This window comes from Caloenas nicobarica, chromosome 26, assembly GCF_036013445.1.
Source record: "Caloenas nicobarica isolate bCalNic1 chromosome 26, bCalNic1.hap1, whole genome shotgun sequence".
Lineage (NCBI taxonomy): Eukaryota > Metazoa > Chordata > Aves > Columbiformes > Columbidae > Caloenas > Caloenas nicobarica.
In genome coordinates this window covers 5,227,086-5,254,480 of record NC_088270.1, presented here as the reverse complement: position 1 = coordinate 5,254,480, position 27,395 = coordinate 5,227,086, and the positions used below count along the sequence as shown (strand labels likewise).

Sequence of the window (27,395 nt, the reverse complement as noted above, 5' to 3'; positions counted from 1 at the left end):
CAAAATAAATGACTGAGTACATTATCTGACAATGGTTTTTTTTTTAATGACTAAGCAAACGTAACCCATACAGTGTAACCTCATCAGCAGAGGGTCACTGCAGCTTCTGTAATTGCCTGTCAGAGTTTACTCCCGAGGGTCCTGGTCAAAGTCCTTGAATGTCTGGGCATGAGAGCTTTATTCAGGGCGACCATCATTAGATAAACCCTTGAGGGAGAATAGGATCTATTATATCCCTTTGGCTACACTTAACAGGAGGCACTGGTGAGAATAAATTCCCACTCGTAGACAGGAAAGGGAATAGACAGCACTGAAAAATGTAGAAGCAACAAGCCAGACCGAGTGTGCCGTGTCCCTACCAGGGGATACTCGTGCACGGGAACCCTGAAACCTGCCCAGCTCTGCTCTAACCTTCTACTGAAGCAATAGCTGATGCCACAAAGGTGAGTGAAAACTCATTAGCTTCCACACTTTGGTCCACGAGACCGCGGTAAGAGATGTGCAGCTGGTCCCCAGATGATGTTAGCGAGCATCCTGTGGCTCTGAGGAAGGTCTTGGCATTTTCCATGAGAATATTTGAGGGCTGACAGAGTCTGGCAGACCAAAGTTTGGGAACTGTTGTTCTGTGAAACTGTTTCGAAGGAAACAGAGAGCCTGTTGAGATGGGATCTGTCTCAACATCACCTAGCAATGTGCCCTCTAGGCAGCACTAAAATACAAGTAATAATGTAATAACATGACAATAGTAATTATCATCAGTTCCTGAAGACTACAGAAATGTCCTCACTGCAGCACAAGCACATGAAGTCCAAAGCATTCCCAAAGCCAACACCTTTCTATTTTTGGCAGGTCCTACTCAATTCTGAATACTACATCTTCCCCATCCTTTCAAGCCTTCACTGATGGAGCTCTGGAAAGGAGACAGCAGGAAGACCAAGGACCTGGGGACGCAGGGCCACTCACCATCATCTGCCAGAATGTGCAGGTAGGGACCCATACACACGAATCACGCAGAATTTTGGTGGCAAGTTTCCACCAGCTGGTTTTCCCCGTCGAGTTATCTGCTGGTCTCTTTTCACCGTGTGCACCGGAAGTTTCGTTTGCAGTTCTCTACAAGCTTTTGAAAGGCGTGATTAACCACAGGCACAGAAGACATCACTGTCCTCAAACCCGCTCTTAGCACGGGGCGGCAGCGCCCCATCCTCTGCTCGCTTTAGCCATTTTATACCAGTGTAAATTTACCAACTTCAGAAGAGTTTCCTGCACCCACATTTGCACAACGGTAAAGCAAGAGGTGCCTGGTCCTGATTCCCATAAGCAAATCAGACCTCAGAAAAACCCTTGCGCTTTTGTGAAGGTCAATCATCCTGTAATTTTCCTTCCAGCCCCTGAGAATTACCAGCCAGCCCGGGCCTCAGAAACGCTGCCTGTTTGTCTGCAGACACGGGGAAAGGATGGATGTGGTTTTTGGGAAGTACTGGCTGTCACAGTGTTTTGATGCCAAAGGTGAGTCGGCTCCCCCTGGGTCTCTCAGGCTCCAGGTTTAGATGAAGGAAAGAGAGCGGCAACTGCCTGGGGCAAAGCTTGGATGGAAGCTGTGGTTTTCTAACACAAAACGTTGCTTTGAGCAGTTACGAGTGGAAAACCCCCCGGGTGCAAAGTGTGGCGATGCCAGGGCTGCAGGCAGAAGCAGAAACACCAGCCACGAAGTAAATGCTACAATATTTGGGAGAGTATTGCAAGAAAAACTTCCATTAAAGTAACACTGCCAAAGAGCATTTTCATTTGGAAATGAAGTCAAGATGCTGGTAGTCAGTGTCCAGTGCAAACATCTACTATGTTTTTGGCACAGCTGGCTTTCAGTCCTAAAGGAAAGTAACACCCCTATAGGTGCAGTTCGGGGTGCCTTTTGAGGCATAAAATAGAGTTTGCAACCCAGTAATATGCTTGAGTTTCAGACTGTAGTTAACAGACTATAATTTCAGGCTCTGTTAGCATTAGAGCTGATAGAAAATTTATGAAAAGTCTTTTTTCTGTTAAAAAATGCCAAAATCTTGTAGCCAAAATGGTTGGAAAAAAGGATGATTTTACAACTACCTTCTCTCTAAATCACATTTGAAGAGCTCTGACATTTTAGCCTCCTGTAGAAGTGTAACATTTCAGGTTTCATTTGTTGTGGGATGCAAATTTGTTCCCTTTGAGGCATTAAATTAGCAGCGTTCTGAACTGATACTTAATTTGCTCAGATTCCTGATAGTTTTACATGGGAAAAACTCCTCTACGAACAGGTCTAGGCAGAGCCTGCGTGGTACAGACGTTGTGATGAAAGAGGGTAGAAAGAAAGAAGAGGCATGATGCTCTCCGATCAAATTATTCCAGCAACTGCTTCCAACCTTTCTCTTACAGGAAGGTATATGCGTAGTAACCTGAATATGCCTCACAGCTTACCTCAAAGAAGCGGCGGTTTCAGGGATTATGAAAAGGATGCGCCCATCACCGTGCTGGGCTGTACCCAGGCAAGGCTCGTGGGTAAGTTGTGCTCAGGTTTGCCGAGGAAGCAACAGCCTGAGCAACGGAAAGTGCAAAGCAGGGAAAAAATGGAGTCGCGTGCCCTGAATTAATAGGATTTAGATGTTTCGAGAACCTTTGCAAAGTCCCTTCACTGGCAAGCCCTCTGTTTCAGAGCAAACTTGGTCTCCTTCAGCTGCTGCAGCGGAATTAAAGACAAAGCACAAAATCTAGGCCATGGTATGAAATCAGAGCCATTAGCACTGTGAATGCAGGGCATTCGTTATCACCCTGGAAGATACTGTTATTACCAATGTTGTCGAGAAACGCAGCAGTGTTACTGTCACCACATGCAAAATACGCTTTTTCCTTGATTTTGGCAATGTTACATCTTGATCTGCAGTTAACATACTTTTATCAGACCGCCTGGCTTTATGTTTATCTGGCAAAAACACAGTCCACGTTATTTCCCATGTTCCCCCCATCCTTGTCGCTGACTTCTGAGCCTGTTCGTTTGTGTATAGAGAGAAAATTATTGGATCGTCAAGCAGCACATATTGAGCATTGTGATTAGGAGAGCCCAGCCCCTCAAAGACATGAGCTTCAGAGAGCAGTACTTTGCATTTTCTCAAATTCAAATCCTGCAGAGTACTTTGCGTTGGTCACATTCAAACTAGGGCAGCTAAAATTATACTTGCTTTTTAAACAAAAATAAATCACTGTACAACAGCAGGATGCTCAGAACTCCCGGCCACACGGCATCAGGGTTGGCAATATGCACACGACAGAAGGCGAATCCGGGAGCAATCACAGCACACTTTGCTAGTGTCATTAAATGGGTCCGAGAACGACTAAAGCGAACCCGTGACGGAGGGTTGTTGGATGTGCCGCTCCTTCTAAATTACCCCACTTCTCTCAAGAGATTTATAGATTTGCTTTGACACGGTTACGGCCATCATTAAACACAACGAAGTCGAGGTTAATAACCCCTCCTTGCTCCCACTTCTTTGTCCTGCCTCTTCAAACATAACAAAAACCAACTCTTTCTTACTACAAGTCTGTGCAATGCTGAGCAGATTCCTGTTCTCATTTGGTTCCCTTAGGCATTGCAAGAATATTAATAACCCTAATAATGGAGTTGATTCTTATCTCATTTTCAGTGATCTTCCACCTGTGTAATGAAATGGTAATTTATACTAGCGAAAAACCAAGCCAATTGAATTAAGTTGGGTTTGAGCTAAGTTGAATCATTCTGATTTACAGCTTACCAATGAAAATGAAATTAAATTCAAGCTCTCTACAATTTTTCTCCGCACACTGTTTGCTTTTTGGCTAAATCTAAGAGAAACAGAAACGGAGCAAAAGCTGCTGCCATTTCTTTGCATACTGGTTAAGTATGTAGATAGATGTAGAGCAACGCACAGAGAAAAATGTTCCACAGCTGCACATATCACAGTGCCCAACACACTGATGAAGTAAAATACACACATTTCCCAAAACACAAATTGCGTTCGCTCCTTGCTGGGTGGCAGATGCCCTGCATTGCTGTTAAAATGCCACTTGTCTGCTTTTATTCACGGGTGTTGAAACTTGCTTGCAGGTGAAGCCTTGCTAGAAACGAATACCATTGTAGACTACATCTACAGCTCCCCGTCCCTACGGTGTGTACAGACAGCACACAATATCCTGAAAGGTAAGAACCGAATGGGCAGGAAGAGCTGCATTTTCCTCACTTTCTGGGAAACATGTAGCTGCCAGCCAGAGGTTTACATTCCTTGCATTATCATATGCCAAGTACATACATATATCAACCACTTCATCTTCCATACATACTGTTAATCAACTGACTACTGGAGAGAATTTAAAACCTGATTTACAGTCAAACTGAAGTATTAAAGCTGCAAAGTCTTGCTGCTTTTCTCACCAGATACTTCCACTGATATCTGGTTTTCTCTCTCCCTTTTCCAGGTATGCAACAAGAGAACAACCTGAAAATTCGAATAGAGCCGGGCTTGTTTGAATGGACCAAGTGGGTCTCTGGGAACACACTACCTGCCTGGATACCCCCCCTGGATTTAGCTGCAGCTACTCTAAGCGTCGATACAACCTACAGGTAGCAGGAAGGGGGACAGAGCATCTTGGATTGCTTTTTGGCTTGTTTTTTCAAGAGTAACACTCTGCTGAGTTTTTAAATTGAAGCAGTGACTGGAAGAGTTGCTGAGGCTCCCAGAATAAATTTGGAGAAGGCTTGAGGCTGCTGTATTGAACGTGACCTGACAATGGGTTATTATAAACCAAATCTCCCCGATGACTGGCAAGGTTCAGCTATATTGCTGATCAGGGAGGTCCTCTTTCCATTACCTGTCAGGTGTCCGGGAAACCCTCAAAGTTTTTATGTTTGGTTTAACCCTTTTCCTAAAACTGAGGAGTTTGGGCTCAGCTCACAGAACTAGTTTTGCTGACTCAGTTCCCTGATCATCGCATTCATAGACTGAACCAGATTGTGGGCTCATTCACACCTGCCTTTCCCTTCCCCAGAGGAAAATGCTTGTCTGTCTCTCTATTAGGATTAGCAAGGTGATGGATCTTAATTGTAGATTTTGCAACATCCTGAGGAACATGTTTACATCTGCCAGGAATTCAAGGTCTCCTGTGATGTCAAAATTCAGAGGTTTTTCTATCAAAGAGCTAAACCCTGAGCATTTATCACATCTCAGCAGTTACATTTGAAACATTTCTAGTGGAAGAAATTGCAGGTTTCTCTCTGAGTTTTTCATGGTATTCAACACAAAAAACGGTTGGTGAAAGCAAACAAAGCAAACATCTGGTGAAAACCCATTTGAATGGCAAATGGATAAGCACCACCGATCCTTCCTCCCACTTTGCAGAAAAGGGAAACACGACGATTATTCGCTCGGCTTTCAGGGACCCTGACAGAGCTGCTCCCTCTGCATTCCCAATATCATCGCCAAAAAACACCATGAGGCTGCAGCCGGAGTCTGGAGGGAAACTCAAGACTCTCTGACTCCCCAGTGAAGCTTCGCAGCCCTGGTGCCCTCCAGCCTAACACACAAATGCTTTTTTTGACTGTAAGCTGTAGAGAGAAAGGCTAAATAAAACCCAGCAGAAATAGCCATGTGGCAAAGAATAGACAAGATCATCTGTTTGGGCTTCCTACCCTCAAATTTATGATTCATTTATACAAGCCAGACTCAAAGAGCTCCCACAAAGAAGGAAACTCCAGAAAGGTCACGCAGTTCCAGTCCTCCACCACATTTGACTGCGGAAATATCTGTATCGCTGTGACTCCTTGCAGAGACCAGCCCTTTCTGTCTTAGTGTGAGCCTGAGCACTGGCTGAGCAATCTCAGATAAAACCAAAACATTTATGATACACACAGAGTACACAAACGCAGGAGTTCCACCTATGTGGGCATGGTGACAAATATTTTGTGGCTGGGTTTTTGCAGTTTATGGTATCACCAGAAACACCGGCGTTTGCCGGTGTCACGCTGCACCCATGTGTTAAAGAACCCTCAAGTGGAGTAAGTGCCATAAACCCCTTGTGTTGCATCCTTTTGGTCTGCAGCTGAAATTTCAACACTCTGAGGGTATCTAAATAGAAGTCCCTACACTATATTTATCCCTGAAAAGGTATCATATGGCTAACGCTCAGCAGAGCAGCTGGACCACAGGAGAGTCTCTGCTTCAGAAAACACATGCCTTCTGGGAAGATTGTGACAAATATTCTCAGCACAAGACCAAACCTGCTTTTGTGTGGTCAGCTGGTGAGGTGGGGGGCTGGGACACAGCCCTCCTGGTGCTCTGTGTCACCCATCACAAGTGCAATTCCTGTGCATGTATCAGATCACCAGATGGAGAGGAAAAGTTAGGTCCTTTCCTTGCACCGTGGCGTGAAGATACAACCTTCTGCTTCCCACCCCCTGCTTCTCTGTGCACATCAACCTGCTCCAGCTGATAGAGCCACCAACTTTACATGGGTGGGTGAGCCCTGAAATGCATTAATCAAAGGAGACATAACTAAATAAACACGAAGCGGTATCGTTATTGCCACATGCCGTGGCAAAACTAACACAAGTGTAATCAGCATGTCCTATGCTGCCTCCACTAACTGGTCCACTTATCATTTTTTCCCAGCTAACTGAAATATCTTAATGCAGCAACAGTAAACATCATGGTCTTGAAGATTAAAAATCATAGCGGTTCTGACACAAGACGCAGATCTGGGGATTTGGGGAATTGGAAGAGTTAAAGGAACAGATACTTTCAGATGAATCATAACTTGCACTTAAAACTTCATCACTTCTCCTAGTTTACCAGCCTTGTTTTTCTGCTTGCAGACCTCACATTCCTGTCAGCAAGCTGGTGGTTTCCGAATCTTATGATACATACATAAGTAGAAGCTACCAAGTAACAAAAGAAATCATCAGTGAATGTAAAGGCAAAGGTAAGTGCTACAGAGGGGGTGAAAAACTAGCCAGCCCCTCTCCCAAAGACATTGGAAGCTCTAAGTTCTGGTCATTTCACTGATGTAATTTCACTGATCTGTCTCTATATTCTATTTATTTTAATATTTTTCCCACAAACCTCAATAGCATAGTGTGACATTGGCTGTAAAGCATCCTGGAAATGGAAATCTAAAGCTATTGGTGTGGGAAACCAGCAACTGAAATTAAAGTGCTCGTTTTAATCAGAATTAATTTGGGGATGGAAGAAAAGTAGTTGCTTCACAAGACAGCTGAAATCTCGCTGGAATTCATGTTTTCTTCAGAAAGCCATTTTAAAGCTAAGTAGCGCTGGGTTAACCGTTATCCTGAAAATTGAGAAATGCTCTAAATATGTTGCTAAACCATGCTTTTTCCCCCATATACACAGTTTAACGTGTTGTTAGATGACAAATTGAACCCGTTTTAAATGCTCTGCTTGATCTTGGGCAGCAGTCCCTAAAGCTGGCTTCATCTCCCTCCTCAGCCTGCATTTCTCACTTTATTTTATTTCAGGAAATAACATCCTGATAGTGGCACACGCGTCCTCCCTGGAGGCCTGTACCTGCCAGCTCCAAGGGCTCTCGCCGCAGAACTCCAAGGACTTTGTACAGATGGTCCGAAAGGTAATTACCAGCAAGGAGTAAGGCTCGCTGCCTTTACCAAAAGAAATCTGCAATCTGCTTAACCAGGCAGAGGACACTTTGTTCCTCCTGTCTGATTGTTTCGCCCGTTATTGAGCTTCATCCATTTTCGAAGGCGTGAGAGTGAAGCAGATTGGTTTAAGAGGCTTATGTTAGCGTGTCACTTCTGTCACGGATAGCATGGGATCAGGTGCCCACCTACGAACTCTGCTTTCTGCTTGTAGATACTGGGGCTGTACCGAGACTCCCACAGTGCCCTCCAGTGCCGAAACCATCCTAACCGCAGTTAACAGGGCGCCACAACACTTCCCCTCCTCGTTTCACTCTAAAGAGTCAGGGAAAAGGCCTGAAAATTATCATGGAGTCTTCCGCCTTCGTTGCTTTACTCCTACAATCATTTCTGAAAACGGGCTTTGGGGAAGAGGGGGAGAGAGCGAAGAGTGAAATGCTGCAGTAGCACAGCAGGACTTGAGGAGCTCCCTCCTTGCACACTGCTCATTGCCTTTATTTCCATCTCTCTTCACACAGATTCCATACTTGGGATTTTGCTCGTGCGAAGAACTGGGAGACACGGGTGTTTGGCAGCTCACAGACCCCCCCATCCTCCCTCTCACACACGGACCAACTGGAGGCTTTAACTGGAGAGAAACCTTACTACAAGAATAGGCAAAGCTACAGGAGCAAGGAAAACCCATGGCCTTTCCAAGCTTCGGAGAATGTCCTTTCTTTCTTGTGTTTATTCACAGTGGAAAAATAGTCATAAGATGTTCAGTGGATCACACAAACAGCTGTTCTAGCATATCTCTCACACAGCCACAGTCATGCAAAACGTTTCATGTACAACTAGGCCAATACAAAAGGGAGTGATTTGAAGGAAAAAAATATTAAAATACAGATTGCAGCTCTGTTTAGTCAGTAGCTCGGGTAGATTTTTCCCACCTTGAATGGAGCTCTGATAACACCAGTAACTTTCACTGCCTTTTGCACCACATTAGAAACAACTAGCACTGTGTAAAAGTCAAGCATTCAGGATGCTGGGGTATTTTTTTCCACTACTATTTTTGCAAAGCATCAGCAGGCTTATTCAGGACCACGTGTTGACACCCCCATCTCTCACAACCCCCAAATTCTCAGCAGCTTCTATAAAGCAAACCACCACCAGCTGGAAATGAGAGTCCAGCGTTGCCTCTGCAGGCAGCAGCAGATTATTCCTCTCCTTTATTTCAGCACTGTGTCAGGGGTTGTGTTGGGCACACCGCGGATGCAAAGACTGATACGTCAGAAGAAAATTCTGAACTTCTCATCAGTTACAGAAGAAGTTTGCACATCAAAAGACAGCGCCATCGTGAACCAAGCCTGAGAGCAGTTTCTTTTGAGTGGATATGAAGTAAGCCTTTTCCAACCAAACCTGATGGATTTAGAAAGTTCGGCATTGTTTCTTTCCTTTATTTAGATTATTGAAATCCACCCTTGTGCACGGACCCAGCCTAAAGTGTTTGTGTCATTTAAATTCCCTTCAGAAGACCTTGAAAAAGTCTTTTATACTGCAATTTTGTGCTGGTCATTTACACAGTGGTGGCTTTCTGTCCCTGCGAGCTTTTCTGTCAGCTCTGATGAGGTTCTGCAGTAAGCAGCTTTCTTCAGGAGGTAATGATGAAATCAAGAAGATGCTGAAATTCAGTCTCCGCTGCACGCTTTGCTTCTTTTTGCTTAATTCCTAAGTGCCATCTGTCATAAAGACAAAGCAGAGCTGGAAAAACAGTGCAGTTAAATTTAGGAGCAACGTGCTTTGGCCTGTTAAGATGCTATTTATCTGGTGGAGGAAGGGTTAGAGAAGGGGAAGAGAAGGGTTTCCATCTGTAGCTAAAATCTTTGAAATCACAAGAAGTGTCCTCTTAGTGCAACAACCTGCAAGATGCCAATACCAGCTGCTTCACAGGAGAACGCAAAATACGTCCCAGTGAGTAGTTTACAGTATAAAATGGCTTCAGAGCAGGTTTCTTTAAGATTAATTTTATCTTAAGTCATCTACGTTGGGTCAAAAAGTTCCTGCAGACATTTGTACGGGTCTTATCAGTATAGGCTGGCTTTCAGAAGGTACTTAAAAATGTGCTTAAATGGAATGAAAGAGATTTAGGCATACTCCTTTCTTCGTTTGGGCCGTAAGTCTGAGTATTCACATAAAAACCATCAAAGGCAAGTTCAGAAGTACCAGGAAAGAAATTCTGGTATCCTAGGTACCCCTCTTCTGTCCAGTTTTCCTCTGCAGAAAGTGTTAATGTCCTCACTGGAAACGTTTGTATGGCACAGAAGTTTATGCCTGCTGACTTTGACAAAGGCTTATTATTCATAGCAAGATCAAAGCTGGATTTTTGTGCTGGTTTCTTTTAACCTATCAAGCCTTCAGCAGGACTGGTCTCACCTTCAGCAGGAAAGGACTGAGCTGCACTTCCAGCAGTCAGAGCAAAGGAGGAGCGATAAACTGCAATCCCGTCCTCCTCAACGGGGCAAAACACTCTGCAGCTGCCATGTAACAAATCTTAGGGGGGTTCAGCTCATCTTTGAGTTTTATTGAGCTTGCCAAGTAGGGTACATTAGATTCTGTGCAGATTGTGAGTCAGCAGAGAACTCATCCTGTTCAATATGTACATTGTCACGATCCATACCGATAGTCCATTATTTATGCATTTATGACTATGTAATACACAGTAGGCCATTCATAAGTGCTTTATGATACCAGGGATGTATACTGAAAAGTCAGGGAGATAACTTATGAGATGACAGAAGAAACTGCTCCCATGCAGCTATACTGCTGTCACTTTAGTTTTTAACTGTAATTTAAACTATTTTTGGCTGTGTACAGACATTCTGAAGGGCATTTCTGCCTTGTTTTCCTCCACGCTTACTCACTGCAAATTCTCAAAGAGTTTAAATAAATGACAATCACACCAAAACTAATTTGGTTATTAATGCATGTGTAACTCTCCGAACTGCTTTTAGTTTCATGCTATGGGCCTGCAAGATGTAATTTGGGGCAACAAATATTGCCTATACAAAACCGTGGAGGCTGCTCAGGTCCTACTGCAGTTAAGTGACATTACAAGGAGCTTATTTAGACAGAAGCATGAAGCAGAGAAGGAACAAAACCTGAATGCACAATTTGAATATTGGACTAGCTGATCTTTGCATACAGTAATACAGAAAAGAGTGTTCTGTTTGAGAAGGTAGATATTAAAATATGCTCTTCTTAAAAAATATATATATTTTTTTGATGTTTGGGAAAGTATTTTGACAATTGTAATCTTATCTCAAATTAGATTTTTCAAGTGTCAGGAATGTCAGAAAGGAAAATCTTATTTTCTTCAAGCATTTTGATTTCTCATAGGGGTTTTGTGTTAAGTAGTCTCATGTTGATAAGGCTCATTCGGAGGGAAAAAAAGTGTACCTTTTAAGTTTTTAGTTGATATGTTAAGAATACCAATCAATTGCTGCTTCACTTTCACTCCATTGCTGCTCATTAATGTGTATTTAATATCACCTCAGTGTTTTGTCCCAGAAGAACATTAGACTTGATCTATCTAAAGTGCATGCAAGCCTCTTCCTTGCCTTCACTGTGAGCTGCATCAGATCCCAACAGTTTAGTTAGGGTACAGAAGGAAAATAGCAGTTCCTAGATCTTCCCCTCTCTTCCCAGTTGAGGAATAAAGCTGGAAATCTGCCACAAATAAGTTGTTTGTCCGGTATTTTCATAAACTGCAACTTAAAGGGCTGGGCTAGAAAAATACAAGCATCCAAGTGCAGAATTAGATTCCAGCACAGCAGCAGCCGACGGAATGACACTCAGCACCAGAAGCTGAAAACCAGGATACTGGAAAAAGTTCAGATTTGATCAAGCATTTACCCCTGTCACTAGACTCTGTATCTCCCTTTGCTGAAGTGGGTGGGAGGGGGCTGCAGGGGCTCGATTTCCAGATTAGTACAGGTGCCAGGTCTAAAGTTTCATGCATTTAGTGCAGTAGCAGCTACAGCCAAATACTTCAATCCTCTGAGCACGGAGCCAGGTTCTCTGTGAGTGTAAATCTCAAGTCACCAGAGCTTTGCTTGTTTATGCAAACTGAGGATCCAGGCTGTAACTTCAGAAAAAAAAAATTATTTCCCTTTTCACTCAGTCTAAACGGTTTCAGAAAGAAGTCAGCTGATGGTAGAACCCTCCTTCTCCGGTGTTCACTTCTAGTGTCTACGTTATTATGAAAGTGATAATTTACATCACCAAATAAGTGGTTGTTTACAAGAATTCTGCAGGAATTACCATTAGTGAACACAACGCACGTGGTAATTCTCCAAAACAAAGAGGGCAGAAAGGATGCTAAAGCGCTATTTCCCAGCGTATTGTTTTGTGTCTGCAGCCCTGAGCCCCCCAGGTAGCAATCTCAGGGACACGGGTTCTGCCATCCCTGACCGTGGATGAAAAGGCAGAGGATGGGGAGGGGGTTTTTACAGCACTGTGACAAACTCAGCTCCTGCTTCACCTTCTGGATCCTGATCCAGGGCCCAAGGGAACAAAGAGGGAGATTTCTCATTATTTCCTCAGGCTTGGGATGAAGATGCACAACGCCTGGTCCTGCCACAGGCTTCTCCCCCAACTTGTCGCTGGCTTAATGAGGAATTTGGAGGACTCGTATCAGTGCAGGGTTGAGCCCTCCCAGTCCTGATTTGAGAAACGCACGCAGAAGTAGAACGAGATTTAGCGTCTGATTATATTCATTTCAAAAAGCAGGACGCTAGGTAGCCGAGTTAGGCTGTAGTCAACTAACCCTCGTTTAAACCCAGAGCTCCAAATTAATTTGCAACGCTGCACAACTTAAAACGTATGGAAATTCTATATGCAAACTATTGTTTAGAGGGGAAGCCTTAATAGGTTTGGTCTGTGGGGTTTGATTTTTTTTTTAAGAGCCTAAACATAGGGGCTATTATTTGAACTTTAAAATACATGTGAAACGATGGTGGGAGCAGACATGCTTAAAATGGTGAATGAATGAAAAAAAAAATGAAGCAGTAAGTGTGATTGGCTGCGTACACTCTAAACCGCTACTTACTTCTCACCACTTCCTCAAATACTTGTTCCCTGGGGACTATTCATGTACCATATGTGATACATAACAGAAAATACACAGCCAGTTCCTTTCTATTACTTCCCATTAAAATGTATTTTCTGAAGTTTCTCTCTGTGGACATCTCTTAAAACTTGATGTTATCAATGGATACTTTTTATTTTTCATTTTAAACATGTCGTATCGTTCTGTTTATTATGTTTTTTAGTGTGAACAGATTGTATTTATTTGAGAAAAATGTTTGCCGTTTAAAAAAAACCAATAACTGTATTGCCAAAAATAGCTGTAATTACCTGTGACATCTGTATTTTTTTATTTTGGGGGGATTTGTTGGTTGTTTTTAATCTCAGTTTCAAGTGCTAACAACTGTTAAAACAACCACTGCATTTTAATTTGCTTATTACATTAAATGGATTTCTCGGAAGTCAGACAAAAATGTCTCTGAGGTGATTTAATAAAGATGCCGCGCACCCACACCTTGCCATGCCTATTTAAATTTTCCTCTCAAGCGTCTCAGACTTTGGTGGAGTGAATATTCTGACACAGACCTCCAATGAACCTGGATGGGGTGTCAGCCTCAGAAGCGTCAAGGAGAACGGGGAATTTGAGTTGCATTTTTCTTCCCTCCACCAAAAGATGAAGTTCATCTATTTGACAGCAGATGGCACAAAACTATCTCAAGTCTGGTTTTCCTTCTGCTGCACGGGAATGGAGTTTTCCCTCTGGGTTGGAGGCAGGTGATTTCAGTGTCTCTATTGCTTGATGGCTTTTTCCCCCAGAACTATTTTACTGTCAAGTTTAGATGTGTGGAACTGGAAGCACAACTTTTACACCAAAGCACTTCTTACCTTCTCAACACATATCTTCTTTCATAATCTGGGTTTTTTAATCCAGCAGTAGTTTTATCAGCCAACTAACGATGCTAAACTTCATGGCCTATAACTGTTTTCCAGTAAAACCCATCATATGATTAACACAAAAGCCAGAGCTTTTTCCAGTCAAATACACACTGAGTGATACACTTGCATGCACCTGAAAGTTTAATGGAAACAGGTTCTAGTAAATTGGAACTGAAATGCATCATGTATTTATAACTAACCATTTTATCCCATTCATTCAAATGCATGTCCTGTAAACGCACATGGCTTTTAAACCATACTTCTTATCTTATTATAGTCAGCTCATTTTGACAGTATTAGTCATTCGCAGTAAATGTTCGGCAGTTGCAGAAAACTGCCAGAAGAGAATTTGCCGAAGCCTTTTTGGAAATCAGCATGCATGGCTACGTCATCAAAAGAGGCTTGGATAAATCCTGCAATGTTGCTGGACATCACACACCCAGGAGACGCAAAAAGCTTTGCCGTGCCCCAGACTGCTCCTGAAATAATCAGGGCACGGGAAACCCAGATTGTGCCCCCGGTCCCCTGGGACCTCCTCGATGCTTTGGTGCTCAGCGAACCTTTCACAACCACCTCACCAATACTCTTAATTCCCCGGAGAGCCACAAACCACATGCAGCAAATTACCTTGCTCTGGTTATTTGTTTTGCGGGATCCTTGCAAGCAGAGCAATGCAAACCTCCCATGCACGCAGAGGTACAAGATGCAGAGTGACGCAAGACTATTTTTTCCAGGGATTTAAACCGTTCGGCTGGGTTTTCAAGCAACCTTCAATTACTGCACGACAGTGGTGTTCACCTAATAAGCTCTGCCTTCCAGGGTGCCCCCCCATCTCAGGGAATTAAATCCTGTGCAGCGCACCTGTAGGATCACTGCAGCAGGGGTCCCCAATGGGGTTAGCCCAGAGTCCACATTTCTCTTAACCTTTAGGTGCTTTCCCCTCTATATACATCACCCCCACACAGATGCTGAGCGAGACAGAGCTGGAGGGGGTGCGAGGTGAAGTGCCACCACTCCTGTCACCCAGCAGTTTCATTTTAGGGACCTGTGAGGTCACAGATTTCTCAGCAGCCACCAACGAGAGAGTGGAATGGCAGGGAGAAGGAAAGGAGGCAGAGACCCCGCAGTGATGAAGTCATGGTAAATCTGCTCCCCCGGTGCTGAAAAGGGACCCGCTGCATAGCGGCCCCGGCAGACAGAGGAAACCAGCACAGACCACACCGCAGCATGACTTTCACCAGGGTGCTACATGTCGTGGCTCTGTTCCTGATGCAAGGTAAGCAGCACGCGTTGCTTTATATGATGTCCCCTTTGCAAGCAGTCCAGCTTGGAGAACTCGATTTCCAGAGCTTTGGTGCACACAGCGTACAAAGCAGCTTTGCTGATGTTGTTGTCTTGTTGACAATGCTATATTGTCATCAAAGTTCCAAAGCACGCTGCTGCTGAATTCTGGCTGACTCCTAAACCCAGCATCCAGGAGATCAATTCACCTCCTAGCAGCCGGCAGCATGCTCAAGATGGCAAAGCATTGGCAAATGGAAAGATTCTCCCTTAAATCTGGACAGCAGATCGCTGCTTACTTTCATGGCTCGGATGTCTGTATATGCCTCTGTTCACGTATTATGTAAAAAGAGGCTGATATAAGAAGCCAGAGTAATTTAGAAATCTCTTGCAAAGGAGTTTGAAAATGAAAACCACTTTAAATGCTCAACCTCCTTACTCCTACTAGAGGATGCAGCTTATATCTACTTTGCTAATCCCCTCTCCTTCATACACAGGAGAGTGTATGAGGTTCACGTTTGACCATTTCAAATAGGGAAAGACTTAAGCAAGGAAAGCAGCGAGCCAGCGATCCGCAGTTTGGGATTCTTGCAGGCTTCACTCCTGACCTTTGCAGGAAGAACGTAGGCACGAATCTGGTTCTCATTGAAGGAACAGTCCCTCTCCTTTCTTAAATGCTGGAGCAGAAAACACAGCAGTGCTATTGCTGACGCTTTGGTAATACTCTTGCACACGAAGGTATTGTTAACATAGGACCCATCAAATCTCAGCGTCTAAACAGCAACAAAGCACTCTGTAATACTGCATGCTTAGGATATTTTATTACCATTGTTTGTGTTTAACAGAAGAAGCTGTCAGTTATATCCTAGCTGAACAGCAGGCTTGCAGCACACTTCAGACGTGCTCCAAATCAGCAGCTTCCACTACGTTTCAGTGTACAACCCTTCTACCCCCAATATTGCCAGACTTCTGCATGATGAATTTGTGCCTGCTGACAACTGCTACCTGCTCTCGGCCATCAGAATTAATTAAGACTCCCACTCACAGGTTCAGCAGCCACAGGTCAAAACTAGCCCATTAAATACAATTTCTCTATATGCTACAGTTTTAAAGATAACTCCGAAATTATGTATTGAGTGCATACCACTGCAATAAGCTTCTGTGTGCTTTCTAATGGCTCAAATTATAGTAACCAGAAGCATGAGCTATTCTGCTCAGTTGCATCCTGCAATTTCTAGCATGAAATTGCTGCCCTGTCTTGCCAAGAAGGTGGATATATCGCTGTACTTGATGCTGGACTTATTTTTCCAGGTACCCAGGGCACCTGGGATCCGCAGGGTACAAGAATTACTGTCCTCTAGAGCTGGGACTAGAGCATGTCCCATGTCACCATGACTGTACTGTGGTGGGCTACAGTGGCTTGAAGACCACAGCCCCGTCAACCTGCCCCTGTACATGGAAGGAAATTTGCCCTCTAAGTCATGGTCTGAATTAAGCCATGGTCGCTTATGGAAATTATGTTTATGCTCTGTTCTGGGGGCTGCTGCTTTCTGTTTTAGAAAAGCAAGCAACACCTCCCCCTTTTCTGGTTTGGTCTTGCTGCTCTCACCTCAAAAGGAGTGACTTGAAAGACCCCGCGCTGCTGTTAGCGACAGGAAACCGTCACTACAAAAAAATGCAGAAGGGCCCTGTGGAAAACCACAGACAAGGCCCTCTCTGCCACCTTAAAAACTTGCACCTCCTGACACAGGGCTTCACAAGTGGAATCTGTGCAAGGTTTTCCTTTTGCTACCGCTCCTCGGCAAACAACCCCCACGTGGCACAAGCTTCATTTCTGGTATATTTTGAAATATTTTTGATGAAAATGAAAAACTTTCCTGAAGCCCAGGAAGATTCCTTTCCCCAAACTGAAACGCTCATGTATGTAGCAGGAACTTGCAGCACACAGCTACCTAGAAAATAAAATCAAACCACACAAAACAGAAATGAAAAATAAACCCCTCTTACTGCCTATTTACTTAACTCTGACCCAGGCACTGCTCTTAGTAATTTCTGCAGGGCATGCTTTTTCTGGAGAAGACAATTCATTCCAGGTCATCAAATATTTTCACAAAGTGTATTACATATCTTAGAATGTCCGGAGAGAAAAAAACTCACACTTTACTGCCTGCCTGTAAAATGAGCTGGGAGGACAGAGAATGAAATTTCAGTTTAGTAACCTGTGCCAGGCCAGGTTTGCAGATCTTGCCTGCAAAAGAAGTTTCAAAGCCAGTTCAAAGCAGTCGCAGCATTACGCTTTCTGAGTAAAAAAGCCTCATTTTGCAAGGAGCTAATCATTCACTGCTCAATCAGTTCCAACAGCTCCAGAATGGAACATGGAATAATGAAAATTCATGTTTGTATTAACATACAGGGAGAATGTGCACTAAAAGGGTCTTCTATCGATTATTCAATGACTTGCGTGGAATAACATTCAATAACTAAATCTGGTTGTGCTGGCAGATGAAGATCACAGACCTCTGGTACAAGTCTTACCCAACAACTGTGATGACCCATCTAATGACTGCGATTTATTTATAGCAGTACAATTGTACTGGCAAGTTTCCCAATGTAAGAAAACCTTTACACTCTTGAAAAAAAAGGAAAGCTGACATATTACTCTGTGTGAAACATTTTTGCTTTACTTAATGTCACATTTTAATACTTGTTTTTTCCCCCTCATCTCTGGCAGGGGATTTTCCAGGAGCTGGCAGTGAAACCGTAACTCTGAAGGAAGGAGAAGACCTAAATCTCCGCTGCACCCTCGGCAGTGATGGCAGTTCTGCCCGGCAGTGGTTAAACCCTCACGATTTTGGCATTTTTCTGAACACCCAGCGGGGTAAGTGTGAAAACTGAGGGCAGCACTTTCCACGGGGGGCTGGAGGGTCACTCCGGGGTGGGCTTTCCATGGCCAGGCTGACTCACCTGCTACCCAACTGCTCGAGGTGGTTTCACACTCAGCCCCTTTCTGGCAGGAAGCTGATGAAATGGAAACCCCCTCCCAAGAGTCATCTGGCACTAGAGCTTTTAGCAATAAACCGTAGTTACCACCAGCACCAAGAGATTAGCACAAAAACCCACTCCTGCCTTACAAGAGAGACAGGAGAGGACAAGCCTGAAAGCCCTGGGTACTCTTCTGCTCATCAGGGAATTCGACGTAGTGCATCAAGAGGAAATTTTTAGAAAACAAGCAATGGTTTCTAATACTTGCTGACAAAGCCAAAGTTACAATTATTATATTCCCTTCCACTCCCTATACCTCATATCTATCTGTCCTTATCTCTTCTCTTTTTGGTCCGAATTCAACAGCTCTGCAAGATGAGGACTCCCCATTTGTACAGTACCTAGTCAGCATCCCTTCTTGTTAAAGCCTTCAGGCTTTAATGATAATACTGACTGGGATTTATCCCAATAATATTGGGTACCTAAAAAAAACCCAACAGTTCTGGAGGTCTTTTTCTCTCTCATGACTGATACACGTCCCCAGTTTCAGTTCAACTTAAGGGCAGAAAAGTTACACTTTCTGTGCTGCGACTGTGGGAAAAGTCTGTGTGACTTGCTGGCCTGACCCCAAAGACTCTGATGGGTCACCCAGCAGGAGGAATGAAGCAAAGATTAAAAGTCTACAGAGAGAAAGGGGACTGTGCAGCAGAGTACAGATATCCTAGGAGGTAGACCCATTAAAACCAAGGTAATTAGGCAAGGATAGGGGAAGCAAAACAGCCAATTAATAAGCAGTTAATAAAGAGGTGTGGGCTGACCACAGTGTTCATTTATATATCACAAAATACAGCCAAAGAGGGGAAGTTATTTTTTCGAGGGGAATGGGGAAGGGAAAGCTCCTCAGTTCATGCATCTATGCTCGGTATTCACAGGTCATATTACTTTTCTGACCACATATCAAATCCTCACATAGGAATAAGACCCCGTGAAAATAAAAGTGAGAAAAAACATGTAATTTTCCCCACTGGCAGCATGCACTCCCTTTTCTTCTGTTTACTGCTGCCTCTGTGCTAGCACAGCACCAGCTAGCAATGCTTTGTGCTGGAACTGCTCCCTTACATCAACTGCTGATGAATTTAAAAAATGCAATAAAGAAAACTATCCTCATTCATTACTGCTTTGATTATCTGTCTTCTTTTTATGTACCAAGACACGTAGCATGCTGGGTTTTATTTTCCTTACAGCTTTAAGAGATCAGAGGTACAAAGTTATCCATTATTCAAAGGATGAATTATCCATCCAACTGTCTAATGTAACCGTGCACGACGAAGGCGTCTATAAGTGCTTCTACTACGGCATCCCATTCAAAAGCAAGAACAAGACTGTTGAGATATTAGGTACGTTCCCTCACCTGCTTTGCTCCAGAGGAGCAGAACAAAGCCAGCCTCTCAACTCCAGGGATGCATTTTTGCATGCAACTGCATGGTGCTTAACACACCATAATCCTGGTCTTAGCTCAGTCCCCCAGAATAATGCTATGTATGCAGCCATTCATAAAAATGAGTGGAAAGATGTACTGTAACTGATTCTAAATCTTCTTGCTGCAGCTGCTCCTTCTAATCCAGTACTGGAAGTATCCCGAGACGCAGAAAGAAGCATTACACTGTCTTGCTATACCCATGGGTGTAAACCACAGCCCCAGATTACCTGGCTGTTGGACAATGGCATAGAGCTCCCTGGTAAGTGTTAAAGGATCAGGGACTGATTACTAACAATTTCTTCTTATCAGCCTTGGGTATGTTTAAAATACTGGAGGGTGAAACACCTTCTGTAACACATCTGCTGGGACTACCACTCATCCTCCGCTCATTCAGTACAGCTCAGCCCCTGGTGGTGCCAGTTTGGAGAAAAGTCAGCATTGAATTCCAGTGTTTATGCAGCATAAAGGAAAAGGCTGATCTGCTTTGCTTATGTTCAGTGCAGAATACCACCACTTGGCACCAGAATCTCTTGAAGAGTCTGGAGCAAAATTCCACTGAAATAAAATGAAACCAAAACCAGAGGCACAATTTTCAAAGCCCAAGTATAAAGTCAGTTAACAAATCCGTTATATCTATTTCCATGTTGTACATGGTAGATTTTCCTCAGCTTTGCTGAGCAGCTCAGGCACACACCAGCAGCCTTTCTCTCTCATTAACCTGGTCAGAGCCACCACATAGCTCAGCTTAATTTGTGTACTATATAAATAGCTCCTTTGAAGACCATGTTCTAATAATAACTAGTTTATTAGCTGTAGCACATCACACAGGAAATGTACACCCATATCAAAGTCTGAGAAAAGTACCCAGAGATGCAAATGTATTTTCTTTCACAGATTAACAAGCTCTTATTTGTATTTTGTATCATCAAGAAACATATTCAAAGCTTAGCCTGTAATCCTCCCCACAGGCCACCCCCCCAAGATAGCTTTTTTTTAACTAAAGCTTGAGAAAACAACAGAGAAGTGTGCTGGCCTGAATATAGTGTTTGGGAAGAGCTGGGCTGTGTGTAAGGGCCTGGGGGAATACCAGCTGTACAGATATGCAGAGTTCAGGGAGGCAATATGCCACCCCCGAGCTTTTATACGTGGTTTTCCTAGTGTTCTTCTAAAAACAAGGGTTTTCCTTCAACTTAACCCACCTCAGTTCTGCCCTGATATATATACATGGTTTCCCTAGTGTTCTTCTAAAAACGAGGGGTTTCCTTCAACTTAACCCACCTCAGTTCTGCCCTGATATATATACATGGTTTTCCTCGTGCTCTTCTAAAAACAGGGTTTTCCTTCAACTTTAAACCACCTCAGTTCTGGCCTGATAAAATATATGACTTGAAACCTCACAACACACAACTCAAAACACTAAATCCTCGCACAAGACACAAAGCCAACTGTGCACTTCTCCACTTATTTCAACAAAAAAAACTATAACTTACCTTTACCTCCTGCTTGCCTTTGTAGCAGTAACCACCACACAGCAAGGCCTCACCAGGCCCCAACCCTGCCCCGCAGGCACCTGGGAATGCAATTAGGCCCCTTGATTAGTTTCACCTGTGCCCAGCTCTCATCAAGAGGTGCTAATTACACCAGGTGGCCTTCTAGTGGCAGACACAACTTTAAATGTTTGAAAGGAAAAAAAGAACTGTCCTAATTCAGTGTTTCTCAAACTTTCTGCATGTGCCTTTCCTTTTTTGAAGGTGGCTGCCTTTGAGCAACACTCATTTTTCCCCCCCTTCCATTCTCAGCTTTAATCAAATACCGCAAATATTTATACTAATCAGAAAATAGCTAGTACATCGTAATTACTGGCAGCACCTCGGTTCCACCAGGGCTCAGCAGGGGCAAAATAGCTGTTAATTACTGAGCTGTTGCTGGCAAAGATGATTTCATTCCTAGCAAAAACACTTGGAAATCCTTTTGAGCTCTTATGTGACCCTGATGGGGATGGGAAAGAGGGTTGAGAAAGTGGTCTCTGTGATGTGGCAAGTTACCTGTAAAGGCTAATTTGGAAACGAGGAATTTCTTTCATTTAAGAAATAAAGGTGTTACAAAGGGTAACAGATCAAGAGAAAACAGTTTGTTTCCAGAGAGCCTCTGCATTACAGACAGACAGTAGAGATTATTGTGCCACCTTGGGCATTTAAGGTAAACATCTGAAAAAAACTTCCTCTCCACCAGAGCTATTCAAAGATGTCTCTGTCACATGAAATACACCTTTATTTTTCCATTTCGTATAAATGAATAGAAGTCAGTATTACCTAGAGGACTAGGAACTACATCAGACAAGTTACGTGGCTCTCTCTAATTCATTATGGCAAGGCAGTTAATCTTTGTTTAACTTCAGCCCACTGCAAAAGGGGAAGAGTCAAACCTGCACTGACTTGTACAAAATTTAATAGAGTTATACCAATGCTTATTTATTACAATCATAAATATTGCACATCAATACAAATTTAACAACTTCTTTTTACATTCTGGGTAACAAATCCACAGCTATTAAGACACAAAATCAATGCCCTTGGATTACCGCATAGCAGAATCGGAACTTTTCTAGATCTCGGTCGTGCTGTAAACATCAGGTCCTTGCATGGCTGTGGCACACAGCAAAGCAATTGATTCTGTTCAGTAAGGACCAAAAGTGCCAAGGGGAGTTTGGACATTTCGCTGCAGTCCCGCAGGGCAATTTCCCCACACGAGTCGTGAAACCGAGCGGAGGCTTTAGGGTGAGCGCAGGAGGTGCGGCGAGGTCTGCACTTAAACAACTGCCGAGGAAGAAAACATGACCTTGCTGCCTTTGGGCTCCCGTGTAATCCATTTACACAATGAACCACTTGTGCACAGTAATCATGCGCTGCTTTAGCAGAGCCCAGTAATGCAGATAGCGCCTGGAAGGTTTTTCATTAAATTGCTCTTGACTAGAAAGCACTTAAATGTTTTCTTCCAACGGGTGTATAGGTGACACTAAGCACAAGTTAGAAGCTGATGGGAAGAAATGGACCACAACCAGCACGCTGACAGTCCTCGCCTATGGGCCCAGTTCAACTGCCAGCTGCATCGTTCGCCACCAAGCACTGAGAGAAGAGAAGCTGATGGCATCTTTCCGCTTTGAGGACATCCCTAGGACGGGTACTGCAGGCTCCTTGAGCAGAGACTATCCCATTTTACCTCTCTGAAGCGGTGGAAGTTATGCAGACACACATGCAAAGCCCATAGTCTACTGCTGTGTGTGTAGGATCTGTTTTTAAATGAGAGGGCTACCTGGGGCAAAAGAAGAACTCCAAACTAAGATTTGGGGGCTTTTTTTCTGCTTCTTAACTACCTTAAAATCCATTAAATACTAAGTCACAGCAGCCCAGGCTGGTCAGTTCCCCAGTGCTGCTGCTAGAATTCAGGTATGTTTGGCCTAAAGCTTTAAAGATAATTCAGAGTTTATGTTCTTAAAAAGCTGTGAGCTTTCCACGTCTTCTGTGTATTAGACACATCTACCTGGAAAGCTAGCAGGGTGTAAATGTTGTAAATTAACACTGAAGCTGCTTTTCTAATAATTCTTAGAGTTTGCCTTCTGCCCATCTACTCATCTTTAGGATTGATCTAATTCTTCTTACCTTGTTCTTTCTTAGATTGCTTGATTCAAGAAATGCATATAAAGTGCTCTGAAAGTTGTACTGTTGTTGGTTTTTTTTTTCAGCGACAAATACAGATCCTGCACCAGCTGCGCTAGAGGTGAATACACATGTCACTGAGAATGAGCAGTCTCCAGGTAGGCATTAACTGCTTGGCCTTTTCTTAATTAATGCGAAAGGCAGATAAACACAGTATCTATCACAGAAAATATCGTACAGCACCTTTAGCTAGAGCTAGGGCTGCAAAAGAGCAGTTGCCATCAACACCGAGGGACATTTTGCTCAGGCTTCAGAACCGCTTTGGTTTTTTTTCCCCCAGTGACTGCAGCAGAGTCAGATCTGAACAGCAGCACAGCCTCCGCTCCAAGCTACCCACAACATGCTGGTAAGGGTTTCACTTTTATTTTTTTTCCTCTTTTTATAGCATTAAATATGTTCAGAGGACAGGAAAGCTGAAGGTGGGAGGGTGGGACTGTAAGTCTAACCACAGATCAGGTAGAGCAACCCAAACAGCCTGGAGCATGGAGCATACCAGAGCAGGTTTCATTTTTCATGGATCAGTTCAATGGCAAAGTGTCTCTTCCGATATTTATCTTGGGTTTGGGGGGGTTTTCCTTTAGGATCTGAACAACTAACCGTCCCTTCTACAGTACCAGAGGATCCAGTAGTTAGCAGCTCCGCATCAACACCAACCCAGCAAAACCTCCAACCCGATGTCACATCTATTTGTAAGTTCGGTCTTAGTTACATGAATTTACCAAACCAGGACAGGAATGCTACCAAGAACAGCATTACATTCTGCATCACAAACCGGCGTGTAACATAAGAAACAGCACTTCTTTCTTGTGCGGGGAGCCTTCAGTTTTACAACCATGAAAGCAGACAAAACCCTCCCGTTAGATGCAGAAGAACATCAGCAATAGCAGCAGCAGCTCGGTGTGTGCCAGGCTAGGTTTCTCTGGACGGTTGCACTAGATGGCACTGTGCAACAACAGTTATCTGTGCGTGGAGCAGGCTGCAGGTTCTGAGCTGAGGAATTGTTTCCAGCAGAAGAACGAAGAGCTCCGCTGCCCAAATGGGTTGGCCAAAACCTACCGAGGTGGCCAAAGGTGCCTGCTTAGTGTGACAAGCCCTGCGGGGAAAAAAAATCAATCGGCTGGTTCAGAAATACAGGAGCTCTTTGTTTATATTTGTTCAGAAGTGCTACATTCTCATTTCCATTCCTCCAGGGGCTGAAACATCATTCAATGGCAACGTCACAGAAGAGGAGATTTCCACGCCAGACACACCACCAAGTGAAAATGTAACTGTGATTTCCATCATCACCTTCGGTATGAACTCATGAGTACTGTTCAATGACAGTTTCCAAACATGCAACAAGCTTTCTTACAGCAAGCTGGTTCTCTCTGACCACGTAATGGTAATTACGTGGGTAATGCTTGCAATCTTGGTGAGAGACCATTTTTAGCATCTAGAAAAAAAATGCTAGATGTTTGTGGCACAAGTCTACCAATTTCCAACACCTTTTCTTGTTCATATGAGTAGAAGAAATTTTACCTCATCCTAAAATTAAGTCCAATAAGGTGACTTCTGCACTCCCACCATGTTCATCTGGCCTGGTCCAGGATCTGTCATTTTGTCCTAATTACCAGAGACACACAGGAAGCTATTTAACACCACAAACATACACCTGCCTTTTTTACAGAGCAAAATGAGCAGCCTGAAGGCATCGAAAAGAAGGAGAATAATCTCCTGCTGCCGATCCTGGTGGCTGCTCTGATTTTCGTGCTGCTCGTCATTGTCCTGCTTTTTATGAGGAAGCTGAAGAAAGCTCACGGAGTGTGGAAGAGAGGTGAGTGGTGGCCGCGTCCAGCAACTGCTGATGCTGCTTTATTCGGAGGGGCTGGAGAAGTGAGGAGCCTGTTGAGCGGAGACAAGACACGGCTCCTGCAACCACCGATTAAATGTCCTTCTCCCATAGACAAGTAGCTGTGACTTGTTGCAAACAACTGGTGCAGAGTCCCTGTAACTGAGCCTTGGGTCACGCTTCAGCTGACACGAGGTGCCACGAAAGCCAATAAAATTATTATCTTAAGCAACCCTCTTGGATTATGAGGATGATTGAACCCCCATTTTATGACTGGTCTCTCAGGACTTTTATGGGGCAGAGTCATGGCAAAATCTCATCATCTTAATTACATTTGTTTTCTGCGCAGAAAATGAAGTTTCAGACCAGACAGTGGAGAGTTATAAATCCAAATCTAATGAAGACAGTCCAGGCAACGAGAAGAATGGACACGGTAAAAAGCTTTAACCAACATAAACTGACTCCTGTTAGACCATCGCTGCTGAGCACAGCCAGAGCAGATTGCAGTCAATCTTACGCTGCAGAGATATTTGCAAATTGCATGTTTTAAACCTGAATATTCTAAACCCAAACCTTTCATAACCAAAGGTCCACCATAGATATTATAGCTTCAGATATTATAGCTTTTTATTTGATAGGTTAGACTGGATAATCACAATGGGTTTATCTAGTTTCTAAATATAATCTGCTGAAACATTATTAAAAACAGTATGCATGGTATATACCAGGAATGCTACTATTGTTAAACTGTCCTGAATGGCTCTTGTCCCATTTTACCACCAACAGTGCTTCATCAGCTCTGTCCTCAGCCAGCAATTACAGACAGAGGCAGGACTGTCAGCCTCCTCAGCTGGGGTATTTCTGCTCCAAACCTGGACTTTTGTCCAAACAAAGGCAGCTTTTGGCAAGTGAATAAGCCCGAATGGCAAAAAATGAGGGAACTTTGCCAACATATCTCAACATCAGTTTATTGCAGCACCTAAACTGCATTAAAAGAGAAAGGGGCTTGTAATTAATGTAAAAATATTTTAAAAACTTTCCTTGTTTTTCAAATATTTTAAAATAAAAAATATTTAAACCATGCAGGTACCCCTCCCTTTACAAAACCAGTAATAAATGTGTGTTTATCTTTCAGTTGCCAGTCAGAAGTCCAACATGCAATATGTAACAGATGGATATGCAGAAACAATGCAGAAGAATCCAAGAGACACAAACATTGCAATAAGTGAGAAACTGTTTGGATGTGGAAGGGAAACAAATGTATAGCGATGGCAAGATGTGCAGAAACACCACTGTTTCCTGATATTTGTATTACAGCATTCAGACATCAATATGATTGCAAGGAGCACAAGTACAAACAGCTGCCCTCAATCCAAAGCACAGCTTGGGCTGCTTTTCCTCAAACAGTGGGACCAGCGCTCCTCCAAACCTCTTAGCAATGAACACACTGGTTTACCTGTAATCCTCAGAGGATTTAATTAGCCGCTGCCAGAAACAGAGCTCATCGACCCCAACTCAGGTCCTACCAGCAGAGGAAGATGCAATTAGCCCCAAGAGCTGCAGGACATGAAAATATTTGTGTGATGCTTCGGCCACCTCCTCTGTAATAGAGGGTGGGACTGAGCAGGAAGCCCTGGGAGCTGCAGAGCAACTGGGACCTCATTCTGACGAGCAAACCTGGATTTAACAAAGCAGGAAAACACCCTGATGTCCAAGGTGTTAAAAACAAAGGTTGTCCCCCTTGCTAGGGCTTCAGCCTGTGTTTCTCACCCGCACGATAACATCGCTCTCTGCATCAGCACCAGTCTGCAAGGGGCTCTGGAACCAAAACATTTGGGTGCTACAATTGCACAGTCTCCCACATCGCATGGGCTTCCAGGGGGGTCGCTGAGAAGATGGGAGTCTTCAGGCAAGGGGCTGCCAGAGATCAAGAGGAAGGGCAGTGTTACCCATGGGACTCCCCAAATACAGGGACAAAGTCACCTGCTCGCTAGGAGAGTCACCAAAGCATTACATCTGCAGAGCCCCGCGATGCTATCACCAGGAACCTTTGCTGTTGCAGAAAGATAAAACTGAATTCCTAAAATAAAGGAAATACACAATAGAAAGCTGTATTTATTTTCCTCATTGGAGATTATCATTTCCCACCAGAATTAAGAAAAATGCTCAAAACTGGTTTCGAATACCGAATTAAACAAAAGCCCGTGAGGCGACTCCTGGAAATAATTCCATTTTCAGGTGGAAAGTGGCTCCGCCCAGCCCGGGCGCTACCACGCTCCCCGCGGGCGGGGGGGGACGCGCTCCCCCCGCCGCCCTCACCCTTGGTAGGTGCGGCGCGGCGTCCGCCGCTGTAGCCATGGCAACGGGGGCTGGGGAGGAGGCCTTGGGGCAGAACTGGGACCAGTGAGGGGACAGGGCGAGGGGATTTGGGGGGGCGAGGGG

The 27,395-nt window shown here is 43.9% G+C and overlaps 2 protein-coding genes across 3 annotated transcripts in view; both read left to right on the top strand.

Annotated features, from left to right (window-relative positions):
- The window catches only part of UBASH3B (ubiquitin associated and SH3 domain containing B), a 59,659-nt gene extending 48,082 nt beyond the window's left edge, over nt 1-11,577 (top strand). For both annotated transcript variants that reach the window (XM_065651973.1, XM_065651974.1), the window contains exons 7-14: nt 850-985; nt 1,386-1,506; nt 2,407-2,529; nt 4,109-4,201; nt 4,477-4,621; nt 6,869-6,975; nt 7,529-7,638; nt 8,185-11,577. In XM_065651973.1, the coding sequence (XP_065508045.1) occupies nt 850-985; nt 1,386-1,506; nt 2,407-2,529; nt 4,109-4,201; nt 4,477-4,621; nt 6,869-6,975; nt 7,529-7,638; nt 8,185-8,322 (973 nt within the window). In that variant the 3' untranslated portion in view covers nt 8,323-11,577. The remainder of the gene's footprint in view (nt 1-849; nt 986-1,385; nt 1,507-2,406; nt 2,530-4,108; nt 4,202-4,476; nt 4,622-6,868; nt 6,976-7,528; nt 7,639-8,184) is intronic.
- A 3,316-nt stretch (nt 11,578-14,893) lies between these two features.
- Nucleotides 14,894-26,219, top strand: CRTAM (cytotoxic and regulatory T cell molecule). The gene is made up of 12 exons (XM_065652192.1): nt 14,894-14,942; nt 17,679-17,825; nt 19,174-19,326; nt 19,537-19,668; nt 22,419-22,589; nt 23,152-23,223; nt 23,406-23,471; nt 23,707-23,814; nt 24,316-24,417; nt 24,792-24,938; nt 25,303-25,386; nt 26,089-26,219. Exons 1-12 carry the CDS (start codon nt 14,894-14,896, stop codon nt 26,217-26,219), a joined length of 1,362 nt encoding a protein of 453 aa, XP_065508264.1.
- Nucleotides 26,220-27,395: the final 1,176 nt, after the last annotated feature.